General features: G+C 43.8%; 1 protein-coding gene across 6 annotated transcripts in view; it reads right to left on the bottom strand.

Moving 5' to 3' along the window:
* LOC309363121 (A-type potassium channel modulatory protein KCNIP1) overlaps nucleotides 1-14,095 on the bottom strand; it is a 552,464-nt gene that overhangs the window by 463,634 nt on the left and 74,735 nt on the right. For 2 of the 6 annotated variants that reach the window (XM_081899207.1, XM_081899208.1), the window contains exon 5: nucleotides 6,350-6,393. The exons of 3 other annotated variants lie outside the window; for them this stretch is intronic. In XM_081899207.1, coding sequence (XP_081755333.1) covers nucleotides 6,350-6,393 — 44 coding nt within the window. Of the gene's footprint in view, nucleotides 1-1,767; nucleotides 2,035-6,349; nucleotides 6,394-14,095 lie in introns of those variants that run through there. One more of the 6 variants, XM_081899213.1, reaches the window with a different exon arrangement.

Genomic DNA, 14,095 nt, shown 5'->3' with positions numbered 1-14,095 from the left:
GCAGTTGTGCTTAGAGGGGAGGGCTATCATGCAGTTTGCAGTGGTAAGGAAAAGGGGGCCCAATGAGAGTGTCTTGTCCAAGTGTCTCCCGAAACCTTTCCCCTAGGTGGCTGGCACACCTGACATTCAGAAAGAGACCAGCTTCACTGAAGGACAAAAAAGGGGGCGGGGAGAAATCACCAAGTTTAAAGTTTTAAGAATACACACAACTTCTTTCCACCATAGAAGTAGGAATTAGTACACTGGTGTGCTGGAAGCCTGAATCCATGGGGGAAGAATGCCACCACTTCTTTTCTCAGCACTGACATGCAATTGTCCAGCATGGTATTTGTCCTGCAAACTTTTTTTCAGTGTTTCTGTATAAAAAGGCACCTTGGTGATGATAAAGAACTGCCACCGCCTGATAGTTATAACAAGTTTTAAATTGTTTGATTTTCATTTCTCTCAGCTGGCCTTATGCTCAACAGTCTTCATACAAAGGAAGGAATGAAACAGCAAGAGAATAAGTAGAGAAACATGGAAATCGTAATGTTTTGTATAAACTGACTTGGAAATCACGAGAGGAACCAGCCATTATTGGATTTTTGAATCTGTTCATTACAACTACAAAGGAATCAAATGAATTAATTCCCCAATCTGTACTAGAAGAGGATGTGCTAATACATTATAGCTTGGTATTTGTCACCAGCTGTTAACATACACCCCCAGGTACACAATAAGTTATTTCTGTGGGAAAATAATATCCAAAACAAACACACATTTCCCCCACAACCACTAACACCAAAATAGTACATATGAGGTTTCAAACTTCTCAAGAAACATTCCTTCATTTTTCTGATAATGCACCTAATGTGTTTTTAAAGCTTTATGTTCTTTTATTGAAATAAACTCATCAGGTAACCATAATGAGACTCAACAGCTGCATTAAACACACATGTGATCCTGTTTTTAAAATGGGCTCAAGCCAATAAACTTTAGAGAAGTCTCAACTAGATATTTGAAGCAGTTAAGGTCTGAATGCACAGGACACTTAAGAAAATTAAAGCACTTTCCCTGTTCCTAAAGTTCAGACAAACAAAGGCCAATGAAAATTTCACTCTTTAAAATGATTTTTGAAAAAAGGCATTGATTTCAATACATTCAGGGAACATTTCTGTAGCTGGGGAGCGAAAGAAGAAAGTGGAGGTAAACAGGAAAGAGAAGGCTTTGACCCATCTAAAAATAAACAGATTCAGTGAACTGATTCACACTTCACTCTAGATACTGCAAGCGTGCAAGAATAATAGCTTTTGAAGCAATGCCTGCAATAACTAATGTCCCAGATTTAGAACTAAAGGTTTTTAGAGACACACACTACCACTTGCAACAAGACGAATTCTCAATCAAGTACACTATTAAGATACTGTACTAATCTGACACTAGAGCAGAACAGTTTGCCAAACCTTTTTATTTTGTGTACACTAGCAAGCAGTGACTTCCTACAACTGCACAAAAACCTGCTTGTAGAACCAACACCTCCCCCCAAAAAAACATGAATGAAAACACTGCAGCCTGAATGTCTCAGAGCCCACAACTGCCTCTCCAAAGTTACAAACAGTTATGTAAGGCTAACCAGCATCACTTCCATCCTTCACTGCACATGACTTCACTCTAGGAAACAACGTCCCCAAAGGGACCTGGCTAATTTCAGCCGTAATAAAAACCCCAACTGGCAACAGCGGTTCCCCATTCCCCACAGTTTACAGAAGACAGAATTCCTTTCATTACCTTTGTTGAGTGTCCCTGTGATGAGTTTAAAGATGGTTTGGGCAAATTTAACAATTCCATGTTTACATCTCTTCGAACAGTCACTCATGGTTGACCGAAGAGGAGGGAAGCTCTTCTCTCTCTCTCTCTCCCTCTCTCTCTCTCCTTCAGTCCAGAGACAGGAAAGTCCCCTTCCAACTTAGATGGTACAGAAGTCTGATCTGAGGTTCCAGTAGCAGCAGCAGCAGTAGCAGCAGCACCTCTGTGCTGAAATGGATTTCTCTAAAGCTTTCAGCGAAAGGTTGCAGTAGAGGCTTGTTTGTATAGTCTGTGTTAAAGGTACAGCTCACCCCAGCAAGATTTTAACCATGCAGCCTACATTTATGCCGTAAGATGCCCTGTGGCTTTACCAATCCGGATGGTACTTGGTGCACAGAGAGCCTCTGTAGAAAGCAGCAGGGAGGAGGAGTTTGCTCATATACCAAGCTTTGCTGACTTACAGGACAGTGGTAATGCAGCAATTAATGCCAAAGTCAGAAGGGGGATGGCTACTGCACTGAAATGCTGCTGTATAAAGTGCATCTTTCTGCTTTACATCACATTTCTTCCCTGTAACTCTCGTTCATGATTTCTGACTTAGTTCTCAGAGACAGGGGAAGTGATTTATCATGAATGAAAAGGGGTATATTTTATTTTTTAAAAAACAACATGCAGAAGACTTTGTGCCCAGCACAGAGTGGCATGCAGTAAAAGCAAGTGACATTTCTCTCACTGAGATTACCGTGTATACAAACAATAGCTTGACTTCGAAAGCCCACTGCAGGGTTGGCTGCCTCTGCCAGCAGGAGTTAACTAACTACCCAAAGACTAAGAAGACAGAGACTGCTTCTCAGAAAAATCTTGCCTACTTTTGAGCATAGCTGTCAACTTTTCCCTTTTCTTGCGAGGAATCCTATTCGGAATAAGGGAATTTCCCTTAAAAAAGGGGGAAAGTTGACAGCTATGCTTTTGAGTTCCATTTCCACACCAAACATACAAGTTGCCACTTACTGTCCTTCTCAGTAGCCCAACTAAATTGTGGCACATGTATTCCATTGTGTGCCCAGCGATAGAGTCTCTGTCCACTGGGGAGTCTGACTAACTAGGGTATATGAATAAATGGACATCACAACTGTCTGGGATTAAAAAGGCCGCAACTTTATAGATTTCAGAGGTAGGCAAATCTTTGGCATAGACATTGGGCATGTATCCCTCTCAGCCCCATAGTGCAGGGTCTGAGGCACAACAGGATCTGCTTGGGGAAGAGAAGGGGCCATCACAAAATGCAGGTTTACATGGATGGCCTGACCCTAAGTGCTGAGGAAGCTCCATGGCCCAGTCCCCACCCGCTTCAGGCTCTATGGTCTTTCTTCAAGACCCCTCTAATGGGGTGCCCTGTAAACGCTGCCGCTGGAAGGGGGGCTGAGTCACCACTTCACCCCCCCCCAAGGTTAGGAGATAGCCTAAGGATTCTGCCCAAGGCCCAAACCACCAAAGTTGTGCGTAGTGCTGTGGGGAAGGCAAAACCTGAAGTGCAGGGGAAATTCCTTCCCAGCTCCAAATACGGCAACCGTCCAAAGACCATAGCAAAGCCCGCTATGCTGGAAAGAAAAGGGGCTTAAAAGAAACAACATAAATGTCTAAAGGGAGGGTTGCACAGGTGACGTTCCTGGATGACTGCACTGCAGCCTTGGCTTGCTTTTACGCCTGGGAAACGTACCTGAGGGAAGACTGTGTCCCTCCAGTCCACTCCCCAAACCCCTCAAGCCGCCATGGATAGGCCAATTTGAATAGTGGGCTTGGTGGATTGCCATGTGGGTCTGCGGCAGCCGGGGAGCAGAAGCAATGGCCACTGAAAAACGGTGAGGTTCCACGGGGAGACGAGGCACTGAGGCCGCCACCGCCACCATGGAGAGAGGTAAGGGGCCATTTCTATCCCACGCTTCCTCTGGAAGAACCTCATAAATTAAGCAGGTTAAGTTGCTCTTATCATTTCAAGAAAAGCTTCACCTGCTTTTTCTGATTACTGTCAAAGACACAGGGGCAGGAAAAAGAAACTTTATAATCTTGTCGGGTTTTGGCAACATGAAATTACAAAATAGTTTTGGCTTGGCGTGTACAGAAGAAGGCTTCTCACATCCCAACAACTATAATATTTCCCCAGTTGTTTTGTTAGATACATAAATTCCCCCACACCCCGAAAATCATACAAGTTTTATGGAAAAACTGTATGGGGCAGCATAACATCTCCAGCTCAATAATAGGTCTAACTTTTTGGATTCAATGAAAGGTTGCAACTTGAATGGCTATTTAGAAGTTTGGTGCTTTTAACAAATGCATGCCATATATTTCAGAAGTGAAGATTCTCATGCATCTGCTGTAGAATCCACAACTGTTGGATTTCTACTTGCCATTTAGTTATTAAACAAGGTAATAACTCTCTTTATGTATTAGAAAAAGTAGCTTTATGAGATACTGAATACAATAAGACCATAATCTACCAAAGGTCCCTACTCCTACCAAGTTTTGTTTTGTCTTTTTTTTTTTTACTTTGAGATGGATGTTTGGTGAGGAGAAATTGGCTGCTTTTAGGAAGATGCTGCCTTTTCTTGTCTGTGTTTGCGGGGGGGGGGGAGTATTTTGCCTCTTTGGCAGAGTAGGGGTGAGGTTCTGAGCATTGCCAAGGTTTCCCTTCTGTGAAATTAGCATTTTGTGGTGCCCATGATAGTTTCTTTGTTTAAAAAAAAAATCTCTGGCATGAGAGTAACTCAAATGCTGTGCTAAGAAAATATGAATTCTGGAAGCAATATAAACATGAATGTTGGAACATTGCATATTTATATATTCTGCATAATTTGGGCTCTGTCCCTTGGCCATGAAAAATCTTACTCAAACTTTTTTTTCCTTTAAAAAAAAAGAAAGCAAATATGTTCTAGATGTTCAGTGCTGTGTGCTCCCTCACATTATGACCTTTTTACATTGTGTAAAAAATATGGAACATGGCGAACATGGGTAGGTAGGCATAAAGTTTATATTCAGTAAAGTAGAATGGAGCAGATGACTTTCTTACAAAGCTTTTCTTCTCTTTCTTACTCTGAATATTTTTTATAAATAAATTGTTGCTTCTAAATTGGGGGTGGGGAACTTTCTCCTGTTGAGGCCACATTCCTGCAGGAAGAGTCTGTCAGGGAGTGCATACCACCAATGGGCAGGACTGAAGCCAGTGAAAGGAGGTCAGAGCAAAGTGAGCAGGGCACCTTCCTCCTCACCCCCTCTCTCCTTGCAACCCACATTAATTTGGGCTGAGAGGGCATGGAAATAGAATGTAGGCCACCCTCTCTCTGCTTTAAAGTCTGCATAACACAAACCATTTGGCAGGTACATATATAAGGTTATTAGTCCAGTAACAGCTTTACTTTCAGGTTCCAACAGAAGGTCCAAGAACATCCAAAACGTAGGGCTAGAATGATGACTGTATGTAGAGGGCTGGTCATACCCTTAGGCAGGCTTCCTCAACCTCGGCCCTCCATATGTTTTGAGACTACAATTCCCATCATCCCTGACCACTGGTCCTGCTAGCTAGGGATCATGGGAGTTGTAGGCCAAAAACATCTGGAGGGCCAAGGTTGAGGAAGCCTGCCCTTAGGCAAGTAATCTGGGATGTCACAAAACTGCAGCGGATGGTTTCATGTGTTGTTATTTTGCTATGTTTATCACTGTCAGAGAGGAGTTGCACAAATATCTGCTTGTGGTATTTTATTTTATTTTATTTTATGCCCCAGGTGGGCAAACATGGATGGTCTAAACTAAACTTGGCTCCCTGAACTAAAGTAGAAATTTGAAACAAATTAGGGCAAAGACTCCCTTGTGTTGCATTCATTGTACAGCGTTGTGCCACCCCTTGCCAAAAATTGGGATGAGGGGCAAGAGAGGCTAACACTTCCCCCTATTTCAAATCTTAAGTCCTCTTGTGTAGAACAAATCTTTAAAACTTAGCTGCTCTCATCTAGCAGCTCCCTGCAGCACACTCTAAGCTGTTGCATTAGATTACCCCCTACAGAAAGCAAAGACTATCTGCTTTATTATGTACATGCACAAAAGCTGCTTGCTTTTGGTTTTTAGTTTGCTGTCATAGAATCTGAGGGCATAAAGTGACTCTGGATAGTGCTAGAGAGATTTTTGTTTTAATTGCCTTGTAAGGTTGCAAATGCTTTCCAGCTTTTGAAAGGAAATATAAAATGTTATTGTGTTTAATTTGGTCACCAGTGTGTTCTTAAAAGATCACTTGTGTGGGTAATGTGTGTGTGTTGTGTAGCCTGATACTAAGGATGTTTACTCAGAAGTCACAGGACTGGGCTCCAAATAAAGATGCAGCCTCACCATCTCTCACTTTTGCTAGGTAGCTTCTCTTCTATATCCAGCATTTGTCCTAAGGAGCCTATCTGCTTTGACTTAATAATAGTTAATAATCCAGTTATTTAAATGAAAGTTTCATATGACACGAAGATACTCTAATGTGAATTTACAGATTTACCGGTACTTACCACTTGGATTATCAACTGACCTGGTAAAATGGTCTGGCCTGCCCCCTGTGCCTGGAACATAGGTCTGATATACAGAAATAAGCAGGTGAAACGTTCATTGGTATGAAACTGAATATTGCCACCTTCTAATTGAAGGCAAACTATTTTTAAAGAGGCAGCTACGGGGGCTAGTTCAAAAGCTGACAAACTTTACTGATGCTTCATACAATGTTTACTAGTTTGATAAAATTGCTGGTGAGCAGAGAGAAAAAGTCATAGAAACAGGACATGAATGTGGACAGTAGGGATGGCTTTCATAACACAGATGGGCACATTAACCCTTTCCCCCCACACAGTGGTTGCAATGCCAATCACCCCTTTGGGGCTAGGGAAAGGGGAGTGGCTCAGTTGGCTAGAGGTTGTTAGTAGTTGGAAGCAGAGGATATTCCCAGTTGAAAGCATAAGAGCTGTGATTTGGTGGTGCTATATCTGGGGGATGGGGTGTATGTGTGAGACAGTGAGTGGGTGAACCTCTGTCTTGCATGCCTAATTAAATACAAGTTATCTTGTGAGGCCATTTACCCCTATCTATAGCTGCCTCACACCTGACATGAGATGTAGGACAAGTAGAGATAGGCACAACACACAACCGGGACTCTTAAAGTGTGCTGTCAATTGTGGCATGAGTGGCTTGCTGTCAGTGGCTTGCTGTCACTGATAATCAGTTGACTGACAATAAGAGGTGCCACACAGCTGATCCCTACCCAAAACAAGGCCTGGGGAACTCCAGCAGGCTTGAAGGCACTACCTATTAGCTAATAGATGGTGACTACAATCCCGCTAGACCAGCTGCACAACTAAGTTCACCAGAGGGGTACTTGGTTGCTCAGCTGACTTGAAAACAGGCTTGAGGTCACTGCATATCAGCTGATAGGTGTTTTCAAGCTTCGACTGATCAGTGCCCTTTCAGAGCACTTCACAGAGTTTCACAGGACACTGCTGCTGTTGCTGCTCTAGTGAGTGCTGGGAAGACCGCTCCCTTTCCTGCCAACTCCATCCGGCCTAGGCGGCGGGGCCTGCACTCACCGCCACAGCATAAGAGGCCTGAGCAGCTACCTGCAGCAAGGGACAAAATGATTTTAAATGTTTTAAGCGCTTTTAATTTGCAGCACCTTAAATGGTGGTTGTTGTTTTTTATAATATTATATTATTTCATTATTTTATTTTTGCTTGGGGTGGGATAAGCATTTAGTAAGGGAGGGGAGTACTTTAATTTGAGCGCTATTGTTTCTTGCTTTGTTTTGTATTATTATTATTATTATTATTATTATTATTATTATTATTATTCTGTTACGTTATTATATAGTTTGTATTTTGCTTTTTAAGGGGAAGGGTCAGGGCTGCCTGGGAGTGGGCCTCAGCCAATAGAATGGTTGGGGCAGGTTACACTGGGGAGGATGTATTGGGACACCCGATCTCAGTGATCACGGGCAGGAGGAGGAGTTATGCTAAGACCAGACCATGACATTACAGAGGAGACAGGTTTAGTCGTTGTTTGAGGACTATCCCTGCCTCCTGATCTGGTCCTGACCAGAAGGATACAGGAATCAGCAAGGGAAACCCACATGACCTGAAAGTGTTGCTGTGCAATGCCAGGTCAATGATGAATAAAACCACTGCCATCCACAACCTGATTGTGGATGGAAGATTTGACCTGGCATGTGTGACAAAGACCTGGTTGGATGAAGCGGGTGGGCCTGTCCTTGCCGCTGCTTGCCCACCAGGTTTCTCTTATGCACAGCAAGCCAGGTCATGTGGGCGGGGAGGGGGGTTGCAGTGATTTTTAGGAAGTCATTAGTCTGCACCAGGCGTCCTATTGGGAAGACCCAGTTTTCTGAGTGCATGTTCTGGAAGTTGGGCAATAGGGGCAGTACAGGATTCCTACTGGTGTACCGACCTCCCCGCTGCACCAAGGATTTCCTGCCCGAGCTGCTTCAGGTTGTGGCGGATATGCTCCTGGAGACACCTAGCTTGGTTGTCCTGGGGGATTTTAACATCCATGCTGGCACGACCTTACAAGGGATCTCTTGGGACTTCGTGGAAAGCATGGCTTCCATGGGGCTGTCCCTGAATAAGTTTGGCCCAACTCATAGCCGCGGACATGCCTTAGACTTGGTGTTTACCTCTAAGGATGTTGGTGATCTGACATTAACTAAAAGCGAAACAAAAGAAGTGCCATGGTCAGATCACTTCCTGGTGCAACTGGACTTCTCCGCAACCCTTCCCGTCTGCAGGGAGGTGGGACCGATTCGGATGGTCCGCCCCCGCCCCTTAATGGATCCAATTGGCTTCCAGAGAGTGGTAGGGGATTTTTATCCCAAAGTTGAAGGCCTTTCAGCTGATTCCCTGGTGGCACGCTGGAATGCGGAGTTAACCAGGGCTATTGACTGTCTGGCTCCGAAGCGCCCTCTCTGATTGCATGGAGCCCGGACAGCCCCGTGGTTTTCCCCGTAGCTGAGGGCGATGAAACAATCGTTGAGATGGCTAGAGCGCCGGTGGCGGAAAACTCATTCTGAATCAGACCGGACACGGGCTAGAGCTCAACGTCAAGCCTACCAAGTGGCAATGGCGACAGCGAAGAGGGCTTTCTTCGCCGCCTCCATTGCATCTGCAGAAAACAGCAGCAGGAGACTTTTTCAGGTGGTTCGCAATCTATCGGAACCACCTGTACCACCGGGGCCTGGTAGGGACCCAAGATCTCCTGCAATGCTTTTGCAAAGTTTTTTGCAGATAAAGTCGCTCAGATTCAGAAGGAGGTAGACTCCACCGTGGGAGCAGGGCCAGGGTGGGAGAGTGCTGTCTGGTCCTATTATATGGGATCAATTCCAATCTGTTACCTCCGAGGATGTGGACAGGCTGCTTGGACAAGTGAAACCGACCACCTGTCTCCTTGCTTCTTGCCCATCCTGGCTGATAAAAGCGAGCCGGGAAGGGCTGGGCGATGGGCTCTGCGGGGTGGTGAATGCTTCCCTCTGTGAGGGAGCCTTCCCAGACCCGCTGAGAGAGGCGGTCATTAAACCGCTTCTTAAAAAAACATCTTTAGACCCGGCCAATTTGGCCAACTATCCCCCAGTCTCAAATCTACCATTCTTGGGCAAGGTGATTGAGTGGGTGGTTGCTGAACAACTCCAAGCACGCCTGGAGGAAGCGGACCATTTGGATCCCTTCCAATTGGGCTTCAGGCCTCACCATGGGACTGAAACTGCCTTGGTCGCGCTGGTTGATGATCTCCGGCGGGCTAGGGACAAAGGTGAGAGCTGTTTCCTAGTTCAGCTGGATCTCTCAGCGGCCTTTGACACCATCGACCATAACATCCTTCTGGACCATCTAGAGGGGCTGGGAGCTGGGGGCACTGTCATACAGTGGTTCCGCTCCTTCCTCCTGGGTCATGTCCAGAAAGTGGTGAGGGGGATGAGTGTTCAGACCCCTGGGCTCTTACTTGTGGGGTGCCTCAGGGTTCCGTCCTCTCCCCCATGCTTTTTAATATCTATATGAAGCCGCTGGGATCATCAGGGGGTTTGAACTGGGTGTTCATCAGTATGCAGATGACACCCAGCTCTACCTCTCCTTTAAATCAGAACCAGTGAAGATGGTGAAGGTCCTGTGTGAGTGCCTGGAGGTGGTTGGAGGATGGATGGCGGCTAACAGATTGAGGTTGAATCCTGACAAGACAGAAGTACTGTTTTTGGGGGACAGGGAGCGGGTGGATGTGGGAGATTCCCTGGTGTTGAATGGGGTAAGTGTGCCCCTGAAGGACCAGGTGTGCAGCCTGGGAGTCATTTTGGACTCACAGCTGTCCATGGAGGCGAAGGTTCACTCTGTGTCCAGGGCAGCTGTCTACCAGCTCCACCTGGTACGCAGGCTAAGACCCTACCTGCCCTTGAACTGTCTTGCCAGAGTGGTGCATGGTCTAGTTATCTCACGCTTGGACTACTGCAACGCGCTCTACGTGGGGCTACCTTTGAAGGTGACCCAGAAACTGGAATTAATCCAGAATGCGGCAGCTAGACTGGTGACTGGGAGTGGCCGCCAGGACCACATAACACCGGTTCTGAGAGATCTGCATTGGCTCCCAGTACATTTCCAAGCATGATTCAAAGTGTTGGTGCTGACCTTTAAAGCCCTAAACAGCCTCGGTCCTGTATACCTGAAGGAGCATCTTCACCCCCATCGTTCAGCCCAGACACTGAGATCCAGCGCCGAGGGCCTTCTGGCGGTTCCCTCATTGCGTGAAGTGAGGCTACAGGGAACCAGACAGAGGGCCTTCTCGGTAGTGGCGCCCGCCCTGTGGAACGCCCTCACATCAGATGTCAAAGAGATAAACAATTACCTGACATTCAGAAGACATCTTAAGGCAGCCCTTTTCAGAGAAGTTTTTAATATGTAATGCTGTACTGTTTTTAACACTTGATTGGGAGCCGCCCAGAGTGGTTGGGGAAACTCAGGCAGATGGGCGGGGTATAAATAATAAATTATTATTATTATTTTGCAATCCCTGCATGGTGCCTTGAAGTCCCAATGATCATCACCAGATGTCATTATGTCAGGTTAATTGACAGGTGGATTGCTACACCCACCTGTCATATTTGATGGGGAAGGAAGTACACTTTGAGAATTATAGAGTGAATAAGGTTGCAATCATATGCAACTCAGTGGGGCTTACTTCTGGATAACTTTATATAGAGTTGCACTAGGAGGAAACTTTGAGCTGTATCTGTAAAATGGTAGTTACTTTTGTCTTTTCCTTTGAGGGTGCCTCCAGATTGTCACTATTTTGCAAAGGGTAATTAAAGTGCAAGCTGGAAATGTACATTTGTGCAACTGAAGTGGATTGAACTGTTTAAGCTTTGTGTAAGCAAATCAAGAAGAATGCTGAATAGACAGGTTGTTTGAAGGAAACCGCAAATCTCTGCTAGAAGAACTTGCAAAAAGCAAATACAGTAGTCTTGACCATGGGATACCCATGAAGCTGTATATGTGCTCATTGCTTGGCAGACTTTGATTGCTCATTTAAGCTACAACATTCCAAAACTTCCCTACAGAAAGGTTAATGGATTCCACATGGCCACAGGATTCCTACACATTCCCCCCGTATGGATTTGTAGATTACTGGATTCTTCAAGAGTTTTACAGCTGAAAGTCAAAAGGTTTCAGGGCAATTGAGGCCATTCTTTCTCTTGAAGGTAGTTTCAATAGAAAGGAGTATAGGGTGGCCATGGGCTATACTTCTTTCAATTTAAGAAAATGCATAGCTCAACACTTTTTAAAATTTTTGATAGTATAAGTTGATGGTGTGAGCTCATGAGCTCATTATGATTATACAAAAGTGACACTAACAAAAAACTGTTTGTTTGAATTTCTGCAGTGAAAGAAACAATTTAAGAGAACAGTCTATGTGTCACTCACCTTCTGTAAGAATTCAGATGAGGCTTTTAAGTTGCTGTAATAATCATGGTTATATTCTTGCTGAGCCCTGTTATCAATGACTTGCATATTTGTTTTTATTGTCTGGTTTTATAATTATGTATTGCAATGTGGCCTTCCTTGGTGATTTTTAATATTTTGATTTGTTAGCCACCCAAAGGAACCTTCAGTGCTCATTGAATAAATAAATGAGCATACCCCAAAATAGGATTTTATTTTTTAAAAAATAAAGTTTTTTATTTATAAAGGATTTAAATGCTTCTGCACATATTTAAAGGCTTGACATATTTTCTCTTCTTTTAGAGTTTCCAGACTGTTGCTGTTTTCAAGCGGCATTTGATGACATACCAGCAGATGTTGGCTGTGCAATTACAATTGGTCAGGAGGTCCTGCACACCAAAGTTCAATTTTTTTGCTATAAGGAAAGTGACAGGGAAAACGAACTGGATAACATTTATTATTTACTTGTTTATATACTGAATTTCTATCCCACTTTTCATTCAAGGAGCTCAAGGTTCTCCTCTACCCCATTTTATCCTCAGAAACAACCCTGTGTGGTAGGTTGGGCTGAGAGGCAGTGACTAAACCAAGATCACCCAGTGAGCTTCATGGCTGAATGGACTTTGAACCCAGATCTCCCAGTTTGTAGTCATAGCCCAACACCATAACCACTACTTGCTTGACTATTTAACCAACTGTTAAATAGTTCAGCTGGTTGGCATGAGCCTCTTAATCTCAGGGTCATGGGTTTGAGCCCCATGTTAGGCAAAATATGCCTGCATAGCAGGAGGTTGGATTAATTAACCTCATGGTCCCGTCCAACTCTACAATTCTATAATTCTATGACACAACATCATCTAACCTGCCTGCAAAACAAATTCAGATGAATGCTCAATGGACAGGCCACCTGGAAGCATCCATAATCAGAATATGCTTCCAAATTTCCAAAAGTTTGGGACCAGTATACTAGTCAGTGGAAAGAGGTGGGACTTGATCTGCTTTTAAAAGTGGAGGACTCAAATACTCTGGCCCATGCACATAGAACCCTTTAACTAATTATGCTGCTTTAAATGTGCATTTTTAGTTGACTTCCTTTAGTAGCATTTTCTTCTGAAATGTTTAAGATAATGTTTGTTTTGTTAACTTTGCTTCATTAAATGTGCATTCTGTAGTTGACCTCCTTTGTAATGTTTTATTCTGAAATCTTTAAGGCACTATTTTAGTTTCCTGTTAATTATGTTGCTTTGAATATATACTTTATATATGACTTTCTTCAGTAATGTTTTATTCTGGATTGTTTTATTTGATGTTTCAAGGTAAGCTGTAAATCATTTGAGATTTTTTTCTTAAAAATAAAAATCAGTACAGTATAGAAATGAAGTGAGTAATAATAACGCCTGGCCCAACATTGCAGTCCAGTAGACACCTGCCTGCAAGAAAGCCCTACTTAGCTCAGTGGAACTTGCTTCCAAGTAATCATGAGAAGGATTGAGTGGCACAATGTATACAACAGAAAGTATTTGTGAAATAAATCTTGTAACAGTTGCAATTTCAAGTTGGGCTTAACCATAGGTATTGATGAACCTTCTGACATTTTAGAGTCTTCGTTATTTTTTAGGCACCTGGATAGCCTTTGTGAAACTCGTCGTCTAGCTTGCTTCAGAATTCTCTGCTAAAGCAACCCTGATTTACTTCATGCTTGGGATTTCTGCCAGGGGAGTGCTTAAGTATTGAGCTGTTTGGGTATTAAGTAGCATGCAGGTGAATAAATGTCTTGTTGGCAATTGAGGACTCCATGTACTGCACTGCCAAGTAGCCTAACATTCCTGCCATTACACTTAATCAACAGAATTGACACCTGCAAAATCATTTCTTTCTTATATAACATTTCTTTCCAGAATAAGTACCTTGAAAAGGAAGGCTTAACATAAACTAATTGTGGTTGAGAGATAGACTATTAACTCCCTGAAGGTAATAACAATGTTGACACTTAAACAGAGATGAGTAATCCCAAAGGGCTTTGCATACTTTGAAAGCTCTTACCCTGAAGCATGCTGGTTAGGATTATTTTATCCTTTGGCATGTGTAGGCTTGTTTGCTTGGGGGTATATTGGCTGTATTCCAGTCTCAATCATTAGTTTCATCATTTTCAAGTTTTACTGAAGGTTCAGTTAGAGATTTTTCTCTCCCGCCCCCCTCCAATTTCCCTCCCGGGATGGCTGCGGTTGTTCTGTTCTGTCTGTGTGCATGAGAAAGAGGATATGCGCACAGTATCTTTACCATTAGCAAAAGGTAATCATAGA

Source organism: Podarcis melisellensis, assembly GCF_964234715.1.
Source record: "Podarcis melisellensis genome assembly, chromosome: 2".
Classification (NCBI taxonomy): domain Eukaryota; kingdom Metazoa; phylum Chordata; class Lepidosauria; order Squamata; family Lacertidae; genus Podarcis; species Podarcis melisellensis.
Note: the sequence above shows the minus strand (reverse complement) of the source record. Positions and strands in the feature narration are given on the sequence as shown.